This window comes from Pteronotus mesoamericanus, unplaced genomic scaffold (genome assembly GCF_021234165.1).
Source record: "Pteronotus mesoamericanus isolate MK-2021 breed Mesoamerican mustached bat unplaced genomic scaffold, CSHL_Meso_final contig_78, whole genome shotgun sequence".
NCBI classification, from domain to species: domain Eukaryota; kingdom Metazoa; phylum Chordata; class Mammalia; order Chiroptera; family Mormoopidae; genus Pteronotus; species Pteronotus mesoamericanus.
The window spans coordinates 11,787,839-11,814,875 of record NW_026555258.1 but is presented as its reverse complement, the minus strand read 5'-3'; the positions used below and the strand labels follow the sequence as shown (position 1 = coordinate 11,814,875).

Genomic DNA, 27,037 nt, shown 5'->3' with positions numbered 1-27,037 from the left:
ATTTGCATAAGAGTTCTCTGTCCCGAATGTATGAAACCGATTAAAGCCAAGTTTAGAAAAAACAAAACTTGTCCTACAGTGAACTCCTTTCCTTTCCCATATTTGGCTGCCAAGTTGCATTTTATAAGAACCAGGGGTCAGAACAATCTCTATGCACCTCTCACAAACCAAGAGTCATTCATTCACTCAACAAACACCTACTGAGCCAGGCAGTGCACTAGAGAGACACTAGGACTCAAAAGTGAGGGCCAGTTCTCTACTTTGGAGGTGCCTGCCCGTGGTACTCAGGGGCTCGAGTGAGGAGACAACAGAAAGGTGGGTCTACTAACATCAACACAAGAACTAAGTGCTACGATGGATGGACGTCAAAGTGCTGTGAGCCCAAGAGGAAGAGACGACATCGCTGCTAAGAGGGTTCAGGGACAGTGTCACAGAGAAGGTGATGCTAGAGCGGCATTAGGGATGTTCAGGAGCCACGAGGAAAGTAAGGAACGAAAAGGCATTCCAGGCAGATGGGACAGCATGTGCAAAGGCAGAGCGAAGTACTAAGACGGCGTTTTCAGGAATCTTGCGCAAGACATTAGCTGCTGGCAGTGGTGATGGGGACTGAGAGAAAATGAGACCAGAAAGATTAACGTGGGGCCAGGTAAGGAAAGGCCTGCTGTGCCCTTTTTCATATGCATTCGAACAGAAAAGTGTTCCTGACACTTGAGATCACAGAGTCCTACAGAGGTGAACGCTGGGAGAGCAAATACAAGGCTCATCTTTTAAGGAGTGAAGATTTCTGTCCCCTGAGCAGTGCAAACACCGAGGCTCAGCTGTGGGACACTAATCTCCAAGGCAGCTAGACTCAGGTGCCCTCCTCTTTCCGGGTGTAAAGTCAGTTATCAGCAAGGAGGCATCTGAGGCTCTCCAGATCAAAGGAATTACCAAATATGTGTCAGAAAAGACTATGAATCCACCTGTGAACATCCAGTTTCAGTCAAGTTTACCTCAGAGAGGATGATTTTGCTGCCTGGTGACTGTTGAGAAGAGCGCTTTTCTGTTACAAAGTCTTCATTCCTGAATTTGAGATCCTCCACAGTCGTTAAATAACAATTCTGCTGTATTGCTTCTGAATCTTTTTCATTGAATTTCTAAAGAAACAAAACACACCGTAACAAAGTTTTCAACAAGAAAAAAATATTAAGAGATTATCCCCAACTCTTAAAGGGAAGATACTTTTTTCCTTCACAACACCTGTATGTCCTCTAAGTAACTTACTTCCATCATCCCAAAATACTGGCAATACGAAACTGTAACGTACTCCATTTGCGTGTTACTACACTAGAAGAGCAGCCTGCCAGCACGGTCATTACAAACCTGCCTTCTCGCCACCACGGTGACAGCCACCCAGCAGAGGTGGAGGACAAAGGCCAGGCCCTGGGCCCCTGGGACTGGGTTCCAATCCTGAGTCCCCCCCGGACCAGGGTGTGGTCCCTGTGTCTGTTTCCTGTACCGCGGGGTCAGACTAGGGAGACTGCAGACCACAACCCAACAAAGTTCAGTCTCTCTTGAAACATTACAAATCTGAGGAAACTTGAACCACCCATATCTGTGAGGAGACTGACTTCTGGGAAGAAAAAGGCAAGACTGCAAACACTGCCTTGGGGTTTGGTCACATACGAAAAACTCCTTCGTGATGATTCACAATACAGTTCCCCTCCCTGACTCCTTCAGAAGACCTGCCATCTGACAGTGCAGCAGGACGGGAGACTGTCCCTCTGGTCTTGTGCCCAGGTTCAAGCATCGGATCTACTCCTGACTGTTCAACACCTGGTAACTCCTGAAATAGGTTTCTGTGCTCTCTGTCAGAAATTCAGGGCAAGAACCACATCTTATTCCTTAGCACCTATCAGAGTTAATTCAGCATGTCAAATTTGTCACAAAAAAATTAGGTGAACACAAACAAAAAAGCAGCAGAGACAAATTTTTGTAAAAACCCACTGACCTGTAACAGGAAGAAATAGGAATCAAATTAAGCAGCAGTGAATTTCTAGAACTGCCATCATACTGCTGTGTTTGAGTTACACGTTTTAATTTTATTTTTCAAAGTTCAATTATACATATGCCTTTTTAACAGTATATATGGCTGAAGTGGGAAACCACCGCCCCTACCTCTCCACTTCTCACCTCTGAGTCCCACTCCCAGAAAGTAACAATTTTTGACTCTATAGCCATTTTGGTTATTTACTTCCATGTTTCTATATTATGTTCCTACTCACATTTCTTGACATCATTCAATTAGAATTTGTCTACTGGCTCCTCTCACAGAAGTTTTAAAATTTAGCTCTTATATCATCTGCCCCCAACACTTTTCCTAATAGTCACATTACAATTTTAGCTAAGTCAATATTCTGCATTTAGTTAGTACGGCCACTCAAATACTGTCCATGGCTCAGTCATACATAGAGTTCCATGACTGCATTTCATTTTAGACTCTGTGCTTGTCTTGGAAGTAGTGACAACTGCTTTGTTCTGTTTGTTTACTTAGTTCATAAAACTAAATCATGTACTTAATGTTAATTTACCTCCAAACTCTCTGAAAGAACCTAAAAATTCCCCTAGATCTAGATGGAGTCAGATGTCAGGTTAATGATGTTCCATTTCAGTTTCTTGGAGAAATCGCAACTTCAGCGTTCCCTCCGCAGCTCAAATACAGGCTCCCTACACCTCACCCATCCTGGGACTTCGCCATACATCCCAGGTGAATTCCCTCCTCTCTGGATCCCATGTCTCCCTTTTTGGATTACGTCCTCATTTGTATGAAATCATCCTCCAGACATTTCCTGCAAAGAGTACATGGAAGGCAGGTGATTTCAGGCACCAAATGTCTGACAGTGCCTTTATTCTGCCCTCACTCTTGCTAACAGCTCTGCTGAGCACAGAACGCGGGATGGGAAATCACTCTTCCTCAAAAATCTGAAAGCACTGCTCTCCCCTCTCTGGCTTCTCGTGTTTCTGCTGAGGACTCTGCATGTGACCCACCTTTTCCTCCCTCTGGAAGCCTTTCAGATGCTGTCTTTACCTGTGTTCTGAAATTTCACAGAGGCATGCCTTGGGCTATAGCATTATATTCATTGTGCTAGAAACAGCGCAGGCCCATTCAATGTAGAGCTACCTGTCTTCCATTCTGGAAATTTTCTATTACTTTGAAAATTGTCTTCCTTCTGACTTTTCATTCTTCCTAGAACTTGTTAGTTATACATTGGAGCTCTTCAGTCAAGGCTCTAATTTCTTCTTTTCTCTCCCATTTTCGTACCTATTTGCTTGCTTAATTCTATTTTCTGCAAGACCTACTCTTTATCTCCCAACTTTTCTAACTCTTCTATTAAACTTTTTGTATCTCTAATCATACTTCCAATTTCCAATAGGTCGCCCTTCTTCTCCAAATATCTTCTCTATCAGAGCCTGACCTCATTAATTACCTGAGGATGTTAGTGCTGACTTTGTTGCTCCGGACAGTTTTCCTCCCACCTTCTGCTGTTTCTATTTCCCCTGTGTAGCTTTGTTCTGTCTGTTTCGGCCTCTGCCTTTCCTCTTAGACACCCTTCTCCTGTGCGGTGAGCTCAAGCCATCCAACCATTTCTAAGTGTCAGGGGCTCAGAAGCTCCGTGAGCGCGGGAAGGACACAGCACTGGCAGCCTCACTGATGCGGCCGGCGGGGGACTCAGCTGCTGTGTCAGAGGACCCCCAACTGTCGGCATCCTTCAGCCTCTTCCCCTCAGAGGGATCCCACAGCTGAGCATACCCACTCCTGCTCCCTGCACTCTGTTTTCTGATGCACCCGGTGATACCTGGACCAGAGCTTCTCTCACTGAAGGTCACCAGAGAGTAGAGCTCCCATTTCCTGCCAGTGAAGAGAACAAGGTCACCGGGCTGCCCAGCATTCTAGCCCGAGAAAGCGGAATCCGATGCAGTTACCACCTACCCGTCACTCATCACCCAGGCAGCACCCCGCTGCAGCATACTCCCCTAGTCCCAGGCCTGTGGGTTTATACCTTTTTACCGCTCACTGCTACGTTAATGAGGCTTTGGCAGGAAGCAGAGTTAAACCCTCATGTGGAGTCCAGGATGGTCCCTGTAAGTCTGAGCTGAATCAAATCCGAGCGAACAAGAATAGCAAAAATGAGCCAATAGAGGAAAGTCAAGTGCGGCTAAAAGACACAGCATGAATGAGGAATAGCAAAGACCACAGCAGATGTGCTCAGGCCAGGCACCAGAGCTACACAGGTGAAGGCCTGAATACACTCTGCTGCTTAGCAGTCATGTGACCCAGGATAATTTCCTTCCCTTCACGGGGCCTCCCCTTCTCCAAACTTACCTCCCTGGTGGCTGAAGCCCGAATGACATAAAAGAAGCTCTAAAAGGCTCTGATATATAGCAATGTAGACTATAATCATTTTTGCCAGCTTGTTTTTATATAAATGTTCCTGCAAAACAGTTTAAAAAAAAAAAACAACCTACACCAAGTCAAAATTTAAATACAAAAAAAAAAAATTTTGGGTACCTGAAGTAACAAGTCCTTGTCCTTTTGATTGATACTTTCTGTTAAATGTCTGATCACCTGGTCTTGACTGTGTAATTTTTTATTACTTTCACTCAACAGACTCTTGTAACGATTCTCCACTGCTTTCTCTCTTTCGTTTACTTCATTGCGTAACTTCTCAACTTCGTTTCTAAGGTCCTACCAGAAGAGAAATAAAAAAATGAAATCTGCTTGACAAAAATTTCAGGGTGACAACTTCTCACCTGTTTACCTTACTGCGATAAAGACAACAAGCTGGTAGACGTATTTAACAAATGTGTACTTCCTTCTCAGTTAAAGTCTCTAAAAACCAACTTTAAAAATAATCTGAAATTTGGAAAAAGCTTTATGCACAGATGTATCACATTTATTTATAATGCTGAAAAAACCAGAAAGAAACTAAATATACAACAATACAGAATTAATTATAAAAAGATTACAGTATAAAAAACTGCATAATTATGAAAGGCAAACATGGATACTATGCAATATGATACTGTTTTCTAAATGTCCACAGTTAAGGGAACACATCAAATAATAACAGCATACCAAAGTAGAAGGATTATGGGTAATTTTCAATTGATTTTTAATTTTTCATTTTTCTGAGTTTCTAAAATCTCTAAATAAGTTTGTATTTCAAAATTTAAAAAACTATTAAATCATGACATTTACAGTAACATGAAAATGCTCATGTTATAATGTCAAAGGAAAAAACAGAAAACAGCACACAGTGATTGTAACTACCTCAAAATATGCACTATTTGTAATACTGAAACACTATTCATAATAGCAAAAGGGTGGAAACAACCCAAATGTCCACCAATTTTGAGGAATAAACTATGGTACATACTTACAAGGGGGAACTCTGAAGCTATCAAGGAAAAGGAATGATTACTCTCTCTCTAAATATACTGCCCTCAAGTAATCTTTACAGTAGATGGCTTCAAGGGATATGGGAGAAGGTGACAGATCCCGGGGGGCGGGGGGGGGTATAGCATACTGCCATTTATTTAGCCATCAAATAAATTAAATGGTTCTCTACGAGGAAAAAGAAAGAATAAGACTGAAGGGACAGAGACAGACAGCAGAACTCATTTTATAGATGTTACATTGAACCATTAAAATGATTAAATATTTTAAAAATAAAATTAAAATCCCCTAAAACTGAAAGCTGAACAACAAAAAAATGAATCTGTGCATCGAGTTGACTGGTTAGCCAAACAAAAAGAAATTATTTCAATAGCTTTAAAGCAGAGTTATTTGTGCATCCCTAATGAGATATATCTCTAAAAACAAAAAAGACTGCCACCAAAAACAAATCTTAAACTGTTTTTATTATCATGTTGTAAGAAATAATATTGGTATTATTATTCTGAAACTGTGTGTATATTTACTAAATAAGTAATTATTAATGTCATAAAAGCAAAGACTTTAAGCCTATGAGAAAACAAATACAAAGTAAAAGAAGTTAAAACATGTAATTCTAAATTCGCATTGGAAATATAAATATAAACATATTTTGTTATTTCCTTCTTTTACTAAAAAAGCCTAGAATCATTGTCATCCCTAGCATCCAGACTGTAGTCTCTAAATACCATTTCCCACAAGAAGAACCAGGATTCTTTAAAGCAGTGGTTCTCAAACTGCAGTCCCTACAACAAGGTTATCAGCACCACCTAGGAACTGCAAACACAATTTATTGGACCCCAACCCACATCTATTAAATCGGAAATTCTGCAGGGAAATAGGGCCCATCGATCTGTTTTAATAAGCCCTCCTAGCGATTCCAATGCACACGAAAGTTTGCCCGATGGGAAGGGAAGATTCCAGACCAGGGACAGCAATGAACAAGGTGAGCCCAGACATCCTCTCAGGTCAGAAAGGACGTTATCAAAGCCTCAACGTTCATGTCTAAATAACAGAGGAGTCAACTTGTGTAAGCTTTTCCACTGTTCAAAGATAGGACAATTAGACCATCAAGGATAATGACAATGAATAAAAATACATAAAAAATGTTTAAAATCTGAGTTCATAATAATAATAAAACAAAAAAACCTTCAAACGCTGTAATAGGCAGAAAAATGCCCCTTGCCAAAGATGTTCACATCATAATTCCCAGAATCTGTGAATACACTAAATTACGTGGCAAACGTAATACAAGTTGCAGGTGAAATTAAGTTTACTAGTCAGCTGACCTTAAATTAGAGAGATTAACCAGTTGGGTCCACTATAATTACAAAGATCCTTAAAAGTGGAAGAGGGAAGCACAAAAGACATCACCAGCCTTTACTAGCTTTGAAGATGGAAGGGGTCACACGTCTAGAGACACAGGCAGCCTCTAGAAGCTGGAAAAGGTAAAGAAGTGGATTTTCCCAGAGCTTTCAGAAGGAATGCAGCCCTGCTGATACCTTGATTTTGGCCTAGTAAGGCCGATTTCAGACTTGTGACTTCCAGAAAAACAAAATAAATTTGTGTTGCTAAGCCATCAAGGTCGTGGTAATTTGTTACAGAAGAAATGGGAAACTTAATCATACCGTTAGTTACCTTTGCAGAATTTTAGTGAATTCCTTATTTTGTCTTTCCTTGTGTGAACTGTACCCCAGGGTAACTATATGATGAAAAATAAGTTTTTCCTTATAGAAGCATTAAGCTATAAATGAAGAAGGAATGAGGACATTAAATGATCACCATTTTGCAAGTGGTCATCAATGGTGAGTAATGTAACACCACAAGAACAGGAACTACAAAATATTCTATACCTCCGACTGGAAGCACAGATATCTACCTATAATGTAAATCTTGCCCAAAAATTAAACCTGAATTTGATCATGCATCTTAACCTAACTACCAATTACCAGAGAGTCAGCAGAGAACAAGTTAAGTGACATTACAAAACACAATCAGCAAAATCCAGAATAAAAAAACTATAAAGAACAAATGACCCAACTTATTCGACAGATAAATTACGTACATGGAAAAAAAAAAAACAAACGAGGAGGGAGAACCTTGGGATTAAATAATAATAAAGTTGGGGAAGGTTAGTGTGAACTCATGAATTCACACTGATTCTACAAGTGGCCAACACTAGCCTCACCAGTCATGAGACAGGATGGTATTACGCACCGCCAGGTAAGAGACAATGAGAAGGGACCATCACACCTGTGCTATTACCAAAAACGTGTGCCCTCGGTATGACCAGGAGAAACATCGGACAAGCCCAAATGAAGGGACATTTACAAAATAACCAACCAGTGAGACATGGCAGTTAAAGGCCGTGTGGATCCTGGATTGAATCCTGGGCCAGAAAAGGGGCATTAATGGGAAAACTGGAAAAATTCAAGTAGTCTCTAAATAATAGTATTGGGTTGGTGTTAATTTCCCGGGTTTCGATGAGTGTACCACAGTTACAGATGGCAACATTAGAAGCTGGGCGAAAGTCGTATGAGAACTCTCTGTGTTAATTTTAAGATCTTTCCTCTATGTCTACGGGAAATCTAAACATTTATTGGCTATTTGGTAATATTAAGAGATTATTTACCTTTCTGAAGTGAAAATGGTAGTTCTTAAAAAAAAAAAAAACACTGAAAACCTGACCAAATACTATGTCTGGCAATCACTTGGAACACTTCAATGTTGAGAGGGAGCTGGGGAAGGGCCCAGATGAAACAGGGTTAGCTGCTGGGCTGCTGAAGCTGGGTGACAAGTGCATAGAGGTTCATTCTCTCATTCTGTGTGTATGCGAAATTTTCCGTAAGAAGCAATTGCATTTTTTTTAAGCACTAATTAAAAACCTAAGAAAAAAAAAAAAAACCATATGATTATAAATGACTTTTAATGATGTTATTTTTTTCTCTATTTTTAAAATATTTTACACTAAATATAGACTATGTTCATAATGGAGGGATAAATATTTTTAAGTAACATTTTAAAAAAGAAACTACCTTCAAAAGTAAATGTTAATTCTTCTCTTGGGCCAACAGATAATAAGATTGCTCTAAACCTTAATCCAAAACAACTGGACCAAGAACCTACTATCAGTAAATGTCAGTAAATAGAAATTCAATTCTAGGAGGAATGAAGACTTTTTTATATTATACAAATAATATTAAAGCAACATTAACAGAACTCTAAAGTTAAAAAATGAGGACATTTCCCACAACAGTGTCATGCCAACAAATTAAACCATTTTCAAACGGTCGATGTTCCTACTGGCCCCTGTCCATCTGCAGCCATAATTTTTATACAATTTCAGCTGATTTGAATGTGTTCCCATTTTACTTTATTTCTACAGAGAGCACAGACAACATTAAATAATGACACAACTGAGAAACAAGTACAAAACAAAAAGTGAAAGATACATGATCTTCACATATCTCCATTTTAATGAGCACTATAATTCATTTATCTATTTCCCCACTGTCTTCAGATAATATAGCAAAGAACAGCTCTGTGCATAAAACAGGTTTTTTTCCTAACTTTTAATGTGCTTTCTCACTAGCACCGATATTTTCTTAACTATTTGCTAACTTAATTGGTATGAAATGGTTCTTCACTAGAGTCTGAATTTGCATTTCTTTGATTGCCACCATGTTTCTATGTATTTGACTACTGTTTGGATATCCCCTTGTGCAACCTGGTCATAACAAACATGCTTTCAAGGCTGATTCTAATGAGAAGCTGACCTCTCAGGAGTCACCCATAGTGTGCATACACAAGCACACTCGCAAACTCCTTGTCCCCCTACGTCAGCAAAGCCACCGGGACAAACTCCATCTGTCTGACTAATGTTGTTACAGAAGAGGTAGATTATGAGGATTCCCCTTTCAAACCTTTCTTTGTTTTTTGCCTTCCTGACTGTGTTTTGCAAGCTGTTACTACTAATCAGGAGAACGTGCGCCAGCGCAGAGGCGCAGTGGGCCGCAGGGCGAGGGGGGCCTGGGAGCTCCCACACTGGGTTCCGCTGGTAGTAAAAGCTGCTGTGTGTCACGTGGCTACTACTGTTCCAGGCACTGTGCAAGGCACTTCGACATTAACCCACAGATAGCGACGGCTGCAAGGTCTTGCTCCGCGCGTACCCCCACCGCCTGGCTGACTGCGTCTCCTGCTGCTCTCCCCCAACTGGTTCTGCTCTGGCAACCCTGGTTTTCCTGCTGCTTCTCTCACATACCGCGTATACTCCCAGCTCAAGACCTTTATACTTGCTGCTCTCTCTGCCTGGACAGCTCCTCAAGCCTGCTTCCTCATTTCTATCAAGTCTGTGCTCAAAAGTCACCTCAGTCCAGTCTTCCCTGACCATCCCTTCTGAAATAGCCACCAGCCCCCCTCAACCTCACTCTCTGTACTGCTTCCTGTCATTACTCTTCCTGACAGCTTCTTCTAATATAGTGCTAAATGTATGGATTTTGTGTATAGTCTCCTCCACCAGAATGTAAGCTCCATCAGGGTAGGGATTTTTGTGTATTTTGTTTACTGCTGTATCTCTAGCACCTAGAATGGTACTTGGCACACAGAAGGCACTTGTGGCAAAATAAAGACAGCCATAGAGGCTGTGGAGTCTATGTCCCCTCCTAGAGCTATAATTTGGGCAATGCCGTGACTTCCGTGACCTGCAGAATATAGCACAAGTGACATGGTGCCAGCGTCTAAGCCCAGACGTTTAAGAAACTGGCAGCTTCCAAATCCTGTCTCTCGCAACACTCTCAGCAGCCCTGTTACCAGCTAACGAAGTATGGCTACCGTAACACAGCGGACAATCCCAGGGGTGCTTAGCTTTCTAGCCAGTCCGCAGAAGGTACCAGACGTGACTGAAGAGTCATGGACCCTCCAGACCAGCCCATTCACCAGCTGAATACCATGAGTAACCTGGACCATATAGTGCAGAAGATCACCTAGCTGGGCCCCACACAAATCCCTGACCCACAAAAATCATGAGATATAATAAAATGATTATTGTTTTAAGACCCCAAGCTTGGGGTCATTTGTTACACAGCAACAGGTAACCAGAATGGCACCTAATACCTATTGGTTGGCTGGTGGGATGGATGGATGGATGGACAAGGTAGGTGGGGTTGCTCCCATTTTATGAAGGAGGAATAGGCTCAGAAGCGTAATTTATCCAAGGCCACAGGAACTAGAGGACAGGACCTGCCTGATTCTCCAATCCACAAGACTCTCAGTTGACTTCCGCACTATGACAAGGGTTTGGATTTCTTTCTCAATGATCCCAAAACACTCCACAGTCACATCTGACCCTCGCTTTTGAAAGATCTCTCTAAAAAAATTGGTGAGAGAATAGGAACCATAAAATCTGTGTTAAGCCATTTAGGTAAATCTTTAAATTCACAATAAATTGCCTGCCACCCTAGAAGATCATGCCAACTTGTTAATTTCAAAACGTTTATTTATTATGCCAAGTGAAGCATCTGCACTGTTCATGTGCACATTAATTACAGGGCCACTTACCTCATTTCCCAGATTCAGTTCCCTGCTTCATACAAACACCCATCAGACCCATATTTTAATGTCTGATTCAAGTCTGTGTGTGTGTGTGTGTGTGTGTGTGTGTGTGTGTGTTCAGTAATGATTTATTCCATTCTCCTTTTCATTTGCAGATAAATTTTAATTCAGCTACCTAGGTTAAGAACTTCCTCCATGTTTTAAGAAAGGCTATTAATGTTGTGTCACATTTCTTTCACATGTTCCTCAATCTAACAGAGTTGACAACATGAAAATGACCTGTTCCAGAATCCCACAAAGGGCTTGTAATTCTGTCACCCCTAAGATTTGGGGTTCTCAGCCGAAGGTCCACTGAATGGGCCCCTAGGAGCCTATGCACAATTGTGTACACTTTGGGGGGTAAAGGGCCCTCAGCATAAATCAGGGTCTCCGGACACCAGAGAGTGTAAACCATTTCTCTTACTATAAGCATCACTAGCAGAAACTGTTTGCCAAGCAGCAGCTGTGAACTGAGTACGGACCAAAGCATTTTTACGTAAAACATCTCTAGCCCTAACAACTGCCTGCTTGGTAAGTATTATTGGTTTTGTGTTTACAGAAAGGAAACTATGGCTCACAGAGGTTGAGACGTTTTCGCAAAGCTTTACAACAAGTAAGCTGTAGTGCTGAAATTCAAACTCAAGCCAGTCTGACCCCAAACTCTGTGCTCTTTCTACCTGATGGTACTGTTAAGACCAAAAAAATATAAAACCACCCTGTGGCACGGACTTCCCCGGTCGGTAAGCTCTACACCCTGAGCTAATGTTACAGTTTCTCAAGGACTCAGAACTGATGGCATAGCCAGCCTGAGAGCGAGGCCTCCTGCTGCTGAGTGCGGCGGGACCTTATCCGAAAAGCAGTCAGAGAAGGCTCGAAGGAAAAGTAAAAGGACCACAGTGGGGCGGGGGGAAACGGTGCCCAGGTGGCCTTGAGGAGGAGCAGCTGCCATGGCAACACAAAGACAGCCATGGGCTCACGTGCTCAGCACCAGTGGAGTCATAATAAGTGTTTAGAGGAAGGATGTCTCGTCTGAGCGAAACAATCAGAACTGAAAATTGATAATCGTGTGTGGTTTCCCCAAACCTTCTTCAATATTCCAGGGCTGTGAAGACAGGCAGACCCAGCCTTGCATTCTGGCTTTACTGCTAAAAATCTGTGTGGCCGAAGGTATAATTTAAATCTTTATGACTGTTTCCTTTATAAGTGGGAATAATAATACAAACTCCTAGGATCCCTGGAGAGTTAAATGAGGGAATGCAAGATGGGTGCGCAGCACAGAAAAGGGTACACAGGAAATGATACTGTGTCACCTCCCCTTCTCCCCACTCATATCCTTCATGCTGACCTCCACGTCCAGGTTTCCTGGTGTGGCCACCGCATCACCATCCACCCAGTGACAAGGTCCAGCTCTGCGCCCCCCCAACACACACACCTTGTCCAGGCTCCGAGGCCTGAGGGCACAGCACATGCTCCACTCAGAGCACGTGGGAGCTGAGCAGTGAGCACCTGGTGTTTTTACATGGGCACCAGCGCCCAGACCCTGCCCTGCCAAGTGCCCCTACCACCCACAGAGTTCTCAAAGGAGCTGAACGTAAGAAACCTTCGCAGACTAACATCTCATCCCAAAGCACGGCTTTCTGATAACACTGAGAGCTGTTTTGGGCTGGTGTTTTGCGAGTGGGGAGGGTATATGCGGCTTAAGGGAGCCACCACCAGAGGCCAGGCCAGGCTAGGTCTGTGGCTAGAAAGCAAAAGAATCCGGAACTTAGGTCATTGCCCAACGAGCATCTTAGCCTCTGAATAACCAGATGAGTCGGTCCTCCTCCCTTGCGAAGGTATTAGAAAGGAGAAGGAAAGAGGCTGAGCTACTGGGGGAGAAGAGGCAAGGGTCCCTCACCTCACCGCCACTGCCTCTTCCGGAGCTCCCATCTGGTCACCGCAGCGGCTTCCTCACTGGTCTCCCTGTCCCTGCCTTCACCCACCAAATCACACGCACATCCTTGGTCACTGCCTCTCTGCCCAGAACCCTTCAGTCACTTCGGAGGCGACCGCAGAATGGAGCTGCCTCAGCCAGCAGTCGGCCCCGGCTCCCACCCTATACTCTAGCTCGCCTTGCAGCCTTACCTCATTAACGCCCTCCAGGCCTTGCGCCTGTACCCACCAGCCTCCTCCAACTGGAGAAATAAAACAAAATCCGCCCGATCCTGCCTGAGGACAGCATGTTCTCTTCGAAGGCCCAGCCCAAGCGCCACCTCTTCCACAAAGCCCTTCCTGACTATTCTGCCCTCAGCAATCACCCTTCAAAAATGCTGCCCCCCAAAAACACCCTCACCTCACTCAACTCTCACACCCTCCAAAGCAGGACACACCCATTTACCAGTCAGAAAACTGATGTTTGAAATGCTCAAGCAACTCAACTGAAGTACAAGGTGCTGGAACCAGGATTTAAAACCAGGTCTACTTGTGTGTTCTTTTCACTAAACTAGTAGTTTTTCAAACTGAGCTCAAAACGCTCTAGGACTAGCAACGCTCAAGCCTTGCCGACTATCCTCATCATCAAACCACAGGTTCCTCCAGAAGCTGACTCAGTCGACCTGGGGAAAAGGAGGGACATTTGTATCTGATTTTAGTGAAAGAAGCCTTGGGTGCACCCTGTCTCAGTGGCTTCCTCACACAGGGACAAGGGAAGAAAAGTTCGGAGACCCCTTTCCTACACCCGTAGCTGTAGAGTGCGTGCCACCACGGCAGGACCTGTACGGTGGCATCAACCGAGTGGCCTCCATCTCCACCCTAACGGGCAATTTTCCTTTACGATTCTTAGGAACACTCTCGACCAACAATGAGCTGAGCGACGTCTTTGCATATCAGGGCTCTTTCAGCATAGACTGCTTTTTAAAAAGTGGATTATTTGAAAAATAAAGTATCTCTATAATCTTAGAATCACATTAGAAATGAAAAGCCAGGCCCTCGTCCCTCCTTCTCCAGTCAGCTAGTCTGTTTTATCTCTGGCCAGACGGAGAATGAGAAGGTTCTCATCCATCAAATTCCCACCTTATCAGGTTTCACTGTGAGAAAGCTTGTCAAAGTGTTCGGTGGTTACCTTTAAATATACAAAGGAAACGCCTCCAAAATCTTAATGAGGTACAGGAACTCAGTGCTGTATGAACTCCCAGAATTAGTATGAGACAGTGGTGTGCAAGCCCCGCTCTGTGGAGCCTCCGGCGGCTGAGGGCTGTGGCAGAAGCAGGGCATGGTGGGAAGGGGAGGGAGTGCCCAGCCTCCTACCTCACTTCACCCTGAGCAGCTCTACTTTTATACAGTTCTCCCTCCAGAAGAGTTCATTTGAACAAAGAATCCACATGCATAAAAAATAAATAAATAAGTAAACAGAAGCCACCGGAATGAGACAGCGCTTGTCACGGAGAACACACACACGAGTGTTCCTGGCTGTGGGGACGGCAGCAGGGCTGAGTCAGTGCAGCTTTCACTAGAAAGCTGGAACTAGTGGGCAAAGGCAATGAAGCTGTGCAAGGGTCAGGGCCCAGCCAGGCACCTCGCAGCTGTCAGGCACCAGGTGAGGACCACGCCTCTCTAACGCCCCACCTGGATGACGCAGTGGAACACGCCTGCCCTCTCCTCCAGCCCCAGCGTTGCTCTGCTTGTGCCACGCTCGTTCAGGCCCCCGGCCTTCGCCCAGGCCTTCCCTCTCCCCAGGGTGCATCTGCACCTCCCGTCTCCTTCAGGTCTCAGCTCTGTGGTGCTGTCCCTCCCCCGCCCCTCTTAGCACAGCTCCTGCCTCTGCACTCCCTCCGCACTCCTGGAGCATGTGGTCCATCCCTCTCCCAGCACTTACCGTGCTATACCTAAATTAGCTCTTTGTCTTTCTATATATTTCTCTGCTAGCTTCCTTCAGAGACTGTGTCTGATCTGATTCCGTCCTGTACTCCCAGAGCCCAGGACAGAGCCTGGCACAGGAATTATAAAATAAGAACCAGACACCAGGGAAAACCTTTCTGTTTGTGCCCCAAAAAGACTAGAGCAACTGCATAAAACTGACGGAGCAGCCTTTTAAGCCAGCTGCCCCAGCAGCCCCCCGCGCCAGACGCTGAGATACTCGCGAGCCTGTCACTCTAGGAGGGCTCTGAATGCCTCCTAGAGGGTCAACCTGCGGGACGGAGCAGGCGCACACCTCCTTCAGAGGGGCGGGGAGTGGTGATCGAGGCACAAATGTGCAGCTTTGCCGATCTGGCTGGCGAAGGAGCAGACCACATTTGTTAGCCAGCGGTGTCCATCAGATTCCAGCAGGCAGTGGTGAGGCACAGGAATCCCACGCCAGCACTCGCCACACAGTGGAAAACGGGACAGAGGAAGGAAGAGAAGGAACGTGATACACTGAACATCTACCTCTGCGTGCCAGGAACCACGGCAGGCATCTTCTCACACAGCACTTTTTATTCTTCTTTTATTTGACCCTGAAGTAGATATAATCAATTCCATTTTAAGGGAGGAAACATCAGTTTAGAGAGGTTAAGTAACTGACTTAGAGGCTTAAAGTTAGGCACCTGCTGAAGCTGAGATTCCAAATCAAGTCCAGCTCTGTTTTCCACTATTCTGAAGACACCAACTGAAATTCCTAAGTTCCTAGCTGCCAAGGTGGCAGCATCATCACCCTCATCAAAACAGCTACTGTTCATGCATCATTTATGACGTGCTGGTAAGGTGCTAAGTGATACAATCCCTACCACTCATCTGCTTTTCTGACAGGAGATGGACACCACAGTTTGGAGAGGCAGTTACTGGCTCACAGTCCCACAGCTCACAAGTGATGGAGCCAGGATTCAGATCCAGTCTGTCTGCAAAGTCCCCGCATGCAGCATCTCCTGCGAGAAACTGGAACTTGCAAAGACAGAACTTCTTCCAATACACGGCATTTAAACTGCCCATGATTTTACGAGGATACCAACTCAAAATCTTTACACCTAAGACAAAGAAAGGTGAGGGGAGCTCTGACCCTCGATAAAAATCACACCACCTCAGGCCCGTGGTCTTAGCCCTAACCAGCCAGCATACAGACCCTGTCTCCTAGTGCCACGTTTTGATGACGGTTTACCAAGAGATGTCCTGAATGCTGTCACAATCTCATCGGGAGCTATCCGTCAACAAACGCATGTGAGAACCAGAGGGGTTCAGGCTGAACTACCTTGAAATTAAACCCGCTCCTGTCGAAGCACATGGGATTAGCAGCTGGGTGACAGGTACAACTTTAATTAGATTTTTGGGCTTTAGCCAGCAAATGCATCCCTACAGAGCTAAGTGCCCAGGTACTGAAGCACACACTTGACAGAGCAGCAGCTGACAGGTCTCGTAACAGATGAGAGCATTATGAGACAGTCTGGGGAATACGGCGAAGGCAACGTCTACTGTGCGTTGCTTCTAAAGGGGAGGAAAAGGGCTAGGGCGTGCTCCTCTCCCCGACGCATCCCAAACAGCACACAGAACGCCTGGACCGGAGACAGCAAATCTCAAATAAAGCTGCACCGCTCTCTATCACCTTCATCAAACGCATGCCTGCACACATGACAAGAAGGGTCTCGTGTCCTGGAGCCAAACAGTGTATCAAAGTTAGAGATGGGGGGCAGGGACGTGAAAACCCAAGCAGCACTCCTGTCACAGACCCCAAAGGCTAAGGCATGTTAAACAGCACAGCAAGGACACCGACTTGGGAACAGTGCGGGGGTTTGTTTGCTTTTGCAAAGGCCTCTTGAATTTCCTCAAATGTGTCCTTCCGGTGGCACAGAGGTATAACACAATGAAGGGGATCTATCTGTGAGACCCTCACTTCTTGACCTTTCTCATAAAAAGCCTTCCAAAGTAAACACAAAGCTTGTATTCACCAGAGCCTGCCCACAGTGCCTGCACCATTGCAAGTACTCAATAAACGTCCCCTGAATAAACAAATGAACAAACTGCAAATTACAACACATGCTGAGCCGACTGGCAGCAGGTCATCGCAATCACAGGCGATTAAAACGAACATGAGAAATGACTCTCACGGCCAAAGTTGTCGACATTCATGCACAATCAGACACAGGGAATGCATATGCCTCTATCCAAGCTGCATGTTCAGACCGGCGCTGTCTCCCTCTGAAATGTTTAAAAGCAGGCACAATGAGACTGCAATAATGTTTCTGGCATGAGCAAAGGATGGTTTGATCGCATCCACAAGAGAATAGTTGGCTTACGATCAGAAAGAATTCAGGAAATGGTGGAAAATCTAGCCCGGCTTGATAGGGGACCACTGCAAAGGCTTTGAGTCGGGGCGCATCTATAAACAGGGCTGCAGTATTTCCCACTGATTCTGTAGTTGTCCAAGAAATGAGAATAATGGGAAACAGCAAGACACAGCGCCAGGGACTGAAAACCTTAACTTAATGCTTACAGGCTTACCGACCTGGATGACATTGATCTGGCCCTGTGCAAAATTGCTTTTATTGAATGGGGCATTGTCAAAGACTCTGCATACTGCTCAGAGAACTCTTTATAAAAACCACCAGAGGCAGTACTTTCCTCAGGCCTCGGTGCTGGCAAAAGCTTCCCTTTAATCTTAACATGGTCATCTTACAGACACTGGAGACCTTGTAACTGAATTTCCCTTTTTACTTTAGCTGCCAGGAGCTACCAGCTGAATGTTAAGTCCTGCTCTTCAGGGCTGTGACGGGTACCATACACACATTTCTACTCACTCACTAGATCCATTTTACCACTCGCCCTTCTTTTTCTTAGACACTAATGGCCCTTATCTTTATTTTTAACTTCATTTAATTTCATGACTATCCCTAAACTTCTGAGAATGTTTTTAAAAGAGCAAAAGAAATAAGTTACACTTTTTAAAGGTTCAAATAACCAGAATACTTCAAGTTGGGTGTTCTTATTTTGTTTCCCCCAAAACAACATGCACTCGCACATCTCTGTACCTTCACCTTCCCAACAAAACCCCTCTCCTCGCCGCTGCCTACCTAGTGACCTTAAACGCAAACTTCAGAACCAGTTCAGGAGTTACGTTCCCCAGGAGTCTGCTCTGACCCTGCAAGCCACTCCCTTGTTCTGTGCTCTCACGGTGCTTCGTTTGTCTCTCCGTCACGGAACTGCACTCACGCCAAGTCAAGGGCCTGCTGAATATGTGAATGGATCCTTTCCTTTGCCAGGACAGAAACATTAAAAGGTCTGGTTTTCTGCCTGTTTGTTTCAATCCAAGAGCAACAGCAGCAGCAGCTGGTGAGTGCATGGCTCTAGTTAACTGAAGAGCCGAGTTAACAGAACACGCTGATCCGACATGCAAGGCCAGTGGCTATGCTCTTCCTCTGCACCGTGAGGTGAAAACACCACCCCATCACAGCTCCCCAGACTCTGCACAAGCCAGTAACCCCGAGATGTAAGGTGTAAGGCATTCCTATGAGATGCACACAGCCCAATTCTTAAGAGTATAACCAGAAGTTAAATATAGAGCCACCTCTGTGATACAATCCATGTGCACAAAGAAGGAAGCCACAGCCCTATCACCTTGTCAGAAACATACCACGGCCTGACGTAGAAAAGGAGCCAGGAGATGCCGGAAGCCGAGTGGCGGGCACGCGTGGCTGAGGGAAACCGAGCACCGGCTGTGCTTCCGTCCTGCCCAGCGCCCTGAAACCCCGCAGCGCTTCCCCTGGGTAGGGGCGCATCCCCCACCGAACATGGGGCTCTAGGGCAAGCTGCCCACGGTGATGCACACACATGCATGCAGCTGACAAAGAACAGGTGTGTGGCCCGAGCTGGGCCTCTCAGCGCCCGCCTTCCCCGTCTAGGCAGGCAGCGGGCGGGGGTGGCAGGGAGGGGAGCATGAGCCCCCTCTCCCCTCAGTAGTGAACTGGGAAGATGTGGTCCCGGCAAGGCCGGCAGTGGTGGGGCCCCCCGCCCCCCAGCCTGGAACTGGAGGAAATGCACGCGAGACAGAGAAGCCAGCTCTCGGGGAGGCAGAGAGCGGTCCCAGCGGTGTCCCTGTCACCTGTCCTACTAGCAGTTTCCTTACAAGGCCATAAATGTCCCTTTTTGCCTAAGAACACAGCTTTTTATCAACAGCAGCCCAAAATTATTTCAGAACCACCAGCGTTTACATAAATCAGTGAATTATGGAACCAACACTATTTGACAGTAGAGGGATAGGTAAATAAATGACAGGATACCCTCTTGATGTAGTTATCTAGCAGCTATTTATTGCCAAGAGTGTTATGAGGTTAAAAAAACTACGTATTTTATATATGAATGTGTGTGTGTGTGTGTGTATCTATATAATCTACATGTATTCCCCCATTAAAGTTTTATTGAATATTTTTATGATGACAGTGAAGGAGAAAGGGGACAAACTATTTTAAACTAAATTTTAACAAAAACAAAAAAATGTGTTATCCCACAGGTTTTGTTACCCTAAAAAAACTGTGAGGGATACAAAAACTCACTGTGAAAACTGCACCTCCCTAAAAGGACCCTCTGACCAGTGTCACCCGTACCTCGTCCACAAAGGCACACTACCCAAACCCCACTCCTTTCCATCAGCTCCAGCGTCACCTCTCCTGGAAGGGTCCCCTGGCTACCGCACCCTGCAAGGATCTTTTGCACTGACTGCTACATTAATTAGCTCTGGGTCTCAAACTACTTTGCATTTTGTCATGTATAACATTTTCCAACTTCCTGAGAAAAATAAACTTTAAGACGCCATGCCGTGTGTTTCCATCAGCATCTAAACCGGGCATATTTAGTGTTCAATAATGAACGAGTACAGGGAACAGGTCTTTTAATAAGTTGCAATAAACTGGTAGTCTCTAACACTGCTGGAGGCAACATCAACTGGGCCAGCCTGTTAAGACAAATAATTTGGCAGCATTATTAACTAGTATCAAATATGTGTACCATCTAACCAGAGATCTCACTCCTCAGAATCTGTCTAGGGATTTCAAGAGAAAATGCCTTTATGACTGAAGATGTTTACTGCAGCATTATTTAAACAGCCAAAATGTCCAACAGAGAAGAAAAGTATTAAGTAAGCCTTGTGAAATCTATTCAATGAGGAGTATGTACCATTCACCATTACCAGTCTGGAGTCTATACAACATGAGGAGATGCCATGACAGAGGAGGTGACCTGGAGACAGGTCTGTGATAGAAGAAGTGACCTGGGGAGATGCCTGTGACAGAGGAAATGACCGGGGGAGATGCCCCATGTGATCGAAGACCACAGAAAGTGTTTAGCTTCTGATTAGATGGGGGGCCAGCTGCACCAGGACTGAAGGGTGATACTGGAAAACAGAGTTACTTGACCTGAGTGGTAGAATGGTAGGTGACCATCTCTTATTTTTCTAAATTTCCACTATTGCTCTCTGATGTTCATTCAAGTTTTTGTTAAACTATACAGACATTGTATTTCAATTCTTTCATCAGCATTACCAGCAAGATTTCAAACTGTGAATCTTCATGTCCCTGCCGACAGCAGCCACCAGAGAACCAACCTCTGATACCTGGGGACTCTCTTCTGAGCCCTCTGCTCCAGTGACTTTCCCTGCCTCAGATTCCTGTGCAGGTACCTCAATTAACCTGAGTGCCCACGCCCAGAGGGTCAGCGACCACGGGAACTCAGGCCCTGTCCCCCGACGGCACCGAGGCTTGCGTAAACCGACGTGACTCTGAGGATGCTGCATACTTAGGTTAAATACAAGAAACATTTTAAAAGATAGATGATTCTCTTCCTGTCACCTTCAGAGGAAATTCTTTAATGCTAACACCCAATGCTGAATAGAGGTGTCTTTAAAAAATAGCTCATATAGGGAAACATGGTATAATCTTTCTAGAGAACAATTCTGAGTATATCTCTAAAACAGTCTTAACATACTCATATTCTTTCACCTAGTAATTGTATCTCTTTCAGGGAAAAAAGTGGATAAATATCTGTGTATAAGGATATTAGCTACAGCATTTGTTATAAGACCAAAAAAGTATAATGACCTAAATGTCCTACAATAAGGGACTAGTTAAATAAATTGTAGCACATCAACATGATGAAATGTGCTTGCTTGCACCAAAAAAAAAGAAACATGTGTTTAAACAACACTGATAACATGGAAAAGCATCAAAAAGAGATCAAAGAATTAAAAAAATAGACACATAACCACATTTTCAGCTTGCTACCAATAATGCCAGGGGGTAGGGAATGGAGGTGTGAGGAGAAAGAGAATATAAAAGGACTAATATATCAACCAGTTAAGATGTCAACTGGTCATTTCTAAGGGATTAGATGAGTGAAGTATTTTCTTCTTCATATTTTTCAGATTTTCTCAGTTTTCTGCAATCACTCTCCCTAAAACCGGAAACAGCGCAACAGCCCCAGCCGATGGCCCTGCCGCTATTTCAGAGGGGAAGAGAGGTGCTCACGTGGATGGTGCAGTCTCCTTTGCTCTTCTCTCGGTGGGCTGCCTGCAAGTCCTTCTCTAGCCGCTCCTTCTCCTGCTGCAGGTCGCTCAGCTCCTGGGAGACCTTCTTAATGTCCCTGCGCAGCCTGTGGTTCTCCGTGCTCGTGGTGAGGTTTTCGGAGCGCAGCTCGGCCAACAGGGCTGCCTCTTCCGACAGAGCAGCTTCATGAGCTCCGGGCCCCTAGGAGAGGGGGAGGGGAGGGAGATGGCTAATTCTCATAGCTCACCAAACAAACCAAGAAACCTGTGCTCCTTCTCGCCTTGGGGTGAACCATTCAGGACTCAGAGCACAAATAATATAAAGATTTTGAAATAACTCAGGGTAATGTTTATGTTATGATGTTGGTGTTAAAGGGAAGGGGGGAAACTACAAATGTTTAAAATATTTGGGGGGAAGGGACCAGAGGGAAAAGAAGAAAATGTTAATAACTCTCTTTCATGTGGTGGGAATAAAGTTGACTTTTTTCCTTCACTTCTGTGCATTTGCAAGTGTTCTAAGGTTAGTAAGCTCATAACTTTTATAATAATTTTTTTAAAAAACAACTTATTTTAAAAAGGCAGAATGAACGGCTGCCTTGGAAAAGCAGAGTGGGATTCAGGCACTGGCAATGTTCATCTACGTTAGAAGGGCTCAAACCCAGAGTCACAGGGAGAAAACACGTGGTCAGCACGAAAGCCCAACGGCCACCTCAAGAGGCTATATATAAACTCTGTGCAGAGTCCAGGGGCTAAGTGCGTCAGGGACATTTTATTTCATTAGCACACAGTCACTAGAGGAATTGTGTGATTCTCAAGCATATGAAAAAATGTTTTAACTCACCAATAATCAAAAACAGCAAAATAAAACAAGCTTTCGTTTGACAAGTGTTTTTATGAGCATATCCAGTGCTGCAGAGCTTATTGTGAAGCGACGCCATTAACACTCCCTTTTCAAGAACTAACCGAGAATCCAGAAACCAGGAAATACGCTGGCAAGAATGTAAATTAACATAACTTTGATGGACAGTTTATATGTATCAAGTGTGCGTGTGTTATATAAACATATCCACACTCATCCCAATAATTCCATTCCCAGAATTCAATCTCAGGGGAAGAATCCAGAATATAGGAAGCAGGAAGCCTTATACACAATGCCACTCATCACAGGATTACTTAGAACACTGAAAAATAAGAAACAACCTAAATGTGCAAGAATATGAAAATGGGTATAATATGATATCAAGCTGCACAATGAAATCTTACAACTATATTTACAGAGTTGATCATACGAGAATATTTCTAAGTCACAATGTTATATGAAAAAATAAAAAACCAAATTGTAAATGATCTAAAAAATAAAATGCATGCATAGAGGAAAGTCTAGAGGGAAAATATCAAAATGTTAATAGTGGCTGGGTGATTTCCTGGTTTCCCTCTTTTTCCTTCTTTCAAATCTTCCAGCGGCAGCGGGGGAAGGGGAGAGTGGAACTGAGGCATACATATATAATACTTACAATCAGGAAAAAACAAACTTATTTTTTTAAAACTCTGTTCTTTGGTTTAGACTGAGGGTCACAATTAAAAATTCTAAAGCAAGGAACAACTGAGCTTTGAGGTCACAACTGAGACAGTGGAGTAAAGGGACTGCTCCAACTCCGTGGCCTTTCCAGGAAATCTGTCCTGCCGCCACCGACACAGGCGAGCCCTCTCTGCTCAGGAGAGGTGCGCTGCAACCTGTGAACCCAGGGCGCAGGGGCCCTGCCGTCTGGTCTCGTGTTTCCCCACCTGCTATTTAGGACACAACAACAGAGACCGAGGGAAAAAGCCACTCAAATTTCAGAGTAGGTTGTATAGACGCTTCTGGTTTGGTTTCCTTTAAAATTAAAATAAATAAAAAGCGGGAAACCTAGGTCACAAGCCCAAAAAAGAAAAAAATATCTGAGGAAGTGCTTATTTAAATAAACTGAAAAACATAAAAGAAAATAAACAATGATTGGGAAAATGCTCACCATGAACAACTTTCCTAGTTAGCTTTTATTAAATACTGATTATATACGTGGAGCCGAAACAAGCACTTTCGCACATTTAACCTCTCCGTCTCACACCAACCCTGCGAGGGACACACTACTGTCCCTATTTCAGTAACTGAGGCGCACGCAGCACTGCCAAATGGCCCGCTTGTCATCAGACCTTGAGTGATTAAGTCGGGAATTCAAAGGCCTCCAGAGCCTGCATTCTTTCCACTGCTTTGCCCGTTCCACCACAGATTCCAATTAACACCAATAAACCGCCAAGAATTAAAACAAGAACTGAATTCAAAGGTGGATGGCTAGAGACAGGAACACAGAAGCTTGTTCAACACAAAACAGCAATGGTTATTACTAAAATAACAATTACAAAGTGATGAAATTTCTTGGGATTATCATGCAAATTATGACAAAGCTTTAAAAATCTAAGCTCAAGTAATTCAAATTCATACATTTGACTTATGTCATAAACATTCTTTCCTATTAAATTTCCTTTAGGTGCCCTTTGGAAAACTTCTTCAGAGTTTTTTACCTTTTTCTGCAAGACACCCTGCTTTTTAAATCCCATCTCAACAGCTAGATGTCTCTAAACAGTGGCCAACATTTGGCCCAATTAGACATGGTCAGAAACTGAGGGCCAAACACCATGTTAAACAAATCCTTCTTCCCCACTGTGCAGAAACAAGAAATGTTTACTAAAGACAGAGTCCGAAAGCTCAGAGTTCAAAGACTAGCTCCAGCCGAGTGACATGAGTGAAGATAACTTCTCTGAAGTTCAGTTTTCCCATCTGTGAAAGTAACAATCCCTAATTCACATGGTTGTTGTGAAGATTAAGTGACACACAAAGCTCCGTGTCAGCGGGTGCAGGATAAATAAACCTAGTCCCTCTTTCCACCGCTTACTCCGCTATCTTTCACTCCCAACTGGAGATCACACAGAGAGTTTCCACAAACTAAAAGCTATGTGTATAATACCATTAGTATAGAAGTTGAAAAACAGACCAATACAACTACAATATTTTTATGCCAGAAGATATTCCATCCAACTTAAGGATGAGTGTACAACAGGTATTGAGTTACAACCCGTGCCCAGGCTTCACGATGCACAAGCAGGCTGGGAAAGCTCAAATATCTTGCCCAAGGTTACACGGTTCATGAAGAGCAAAGTCAGGATGCAAATCCATGTCCCCCACCACGTTCCTCCCAGTGAAAATAATATGGTACCTACATACAATGGACTGAAGGCAGCTGTTTAAAGGTTTTTTAAATAGCACACGCGCACACCCACGAGTGCCTGTCAACCTGCTGAAGTCCACTGTATGTGAGTCTACAATTATCTCGAATTTGCAATTATTAAAAAAAATGTTGGGCAGATCTATTTTCACTGCCATACCAAATATACTATATGGGAAAAAATTATAGATCAAAGTACATACTATAATGCTATTTAATTTTTCAAAGGTTTTATGTATGTATGTAGAAATACACATTAAAAGAGTCAAGGTGTTAATAGTGAACATCTTTAGATGTGAGATTTTTGATGACTTTTGTCAACCTTTTCCACTCCTTTAATTATTGCATAAATTCCTACAATGAACAGCTTTACACCACTTTTATAGCCAGGCAGGGAGAGGAGAAGAAATAATGCTGTTTCCAATTTGAACATATACTTTTTAACCGGATAAAAAAATGTATTTTTTAAATGGGTACAGCCAGCCCCCATGGTAACCTTCACAGAGTCACTCATGGGATTGGCATTCACTTCCCTGCACTATGACAACTGCTCCAAGAGCCTGAACATGACTTGATGTTGCTTTGGTGTCAGGCTACGAGCTTTGGCTTTTTACTCATGCTGCAGTTAGTTCAAATCATATGACATCACAAAAAGGTCCCATCAAGGGAGAGAAAATGCATTTTCAAGTATACCTTATAATGAAATGACCAGTGTAAGAATCCCGTGAGTGTTGACTCACACACAATTGGAGTAGGGGGAAGAACACGGGCTCGGAGTCAGCCTTAAGTTCAAGCCCTGATGAGCTGTCTAACGGGTCAACACGCCCCCTTCACGGGGGAGCATTAAATGGGCACTCTCAGAACAGCCAGCCAGGCAGGAGGAACCTGATCTCCACACGGCAAGACAAGAAACCCCGCCAACACTGTGCATGACAAAACCTCAGAGATCATGCTGAAAGTCGAGTAGATCTGAGGGATAGACATTTAATAAATGTATTTATAAATCCATAACATTTAAATGTATAAGACGACTTACTTTCCTTCAAGGCCCAACATAAGTAAAATATCACAATGCTTATAAGGGTATCCGGTCTCTCTGCTTGTGAATTGCCAATATATTTTTTTCCTCAAACAACGGGAAACATGAATGGTTTTCCTAAAAACTCAGCTTTTAAAGCTTGCCATTTACTAAGGAAGGAAAAAAGAAAAAAAACCACAGAGAAAAGGGTAATCTCAGCTCCATTTCATCAACCACTGTCCACACGGTGGGGAACGCAAGTGTGAGATTCCAAAGGCTGAGATCTGTTTATGTTTCTGGTGAACCAGATCTGAAATGGAATTTCCTCGATTCTTATTGTGAATCAAAACTCTGCCAAAGATAAGGCATGAGATATGAGTCTTATGAATCAAAGTCTCAAATCAGATTTAAATTTAACTTCTGCTTTATAACTAAAAACATAGGTGAAAGCATGGAAGGGAAGAGTTTAGGAGGCAGTATGGACTTCTTCAGGCAGTAGAGCTTTATTCACCAAGTTACTAGTAAAACGTACACGCCGTCCAGGGAAACTAGACTCCTGAGCACAAAGTGCTGAGATAATGAATAACACAGAATTAAAATTAGCAAGAGACAAGGAAGATCAAGAGGACGGCCGGCAGGAGCCCTTGCAGTACAGTATTAGAGGGAGAAACGACAAGGCAGGTCGCATCTCCAAGGCCTGGAACAGAAAGCTGGCAGAGCCGGCGGGACCGAAACAGCCGGGGAGGGGAGCTATGGGCTGACGGGTAAAAACACGGCTTGGGAGCAAACATGGCTCTAGGGTCAAACTCTATCGCCTGCCACTTTTGTGGCCCTGGGCAAGTTACCCGGATTTCCACAGCAGTACAAGGACATTAACAGTGACTACTTCACAGAGGTGTCGGGCAGATTCATTGAACTAATCCATGGACAGCATTCAGCCCAGGGACTGACACATAGTATGTACTTAATAAATGCCAACTATTATTAGCAATTATTACATTTAAATACTGGCCCTACCACTTGCTAGCTGTGTGACAGTGAGTAAAATAAGCAGCCTATCTTTGCTGAGCTTCAAAACCCCCCCCAACACACAGGGGATAAATATCTCCCCCACAGGACTGTACCCATGAAGTAAGATAATCCACCCATTTTGCATAGTCTCCTGCCTGCACAAAGCAAACTCAGCACTCCCAGCTCAGGGGTGGGTAGCTATCACCATT

The 27,037-nt window shown here is 44.0% G+C and overlaps 1 protein-coding gene across 1 annotated transcript in view; it reads right to left on the bottom strand.

The window, feature by feature from the left end:
- Nucleotides 1-27,037, bottom strand: part of CDK5RAP2 (CDK5 regulatory subunit associated protein 2) — a 162,042-nt gene that overhangs the window by 91,845 nt on the left and 43,160 nt on the right. The window contains exons 12-14 of the mRNA XM_054584470.1: nucleotides 21,523-21,741; nucleotides 4,550-4,726; nucleotides 993-1,136 (exon numbers count right to left, since the gene is read on the bottom strand). Of these exons, the coding sequence (XP_054440445.1) occupies nucleotides 993-1,136; nucleotides 4,550-4,726; nucleotides 21,523-21,741 (540 nt within the window). The remainder of the gene's footprint in view (nucleotides 1-992; nucleotides 1,137-4,549; nucleotides 4,727-21,522; nucleotides 21,742-27,037) is intronic.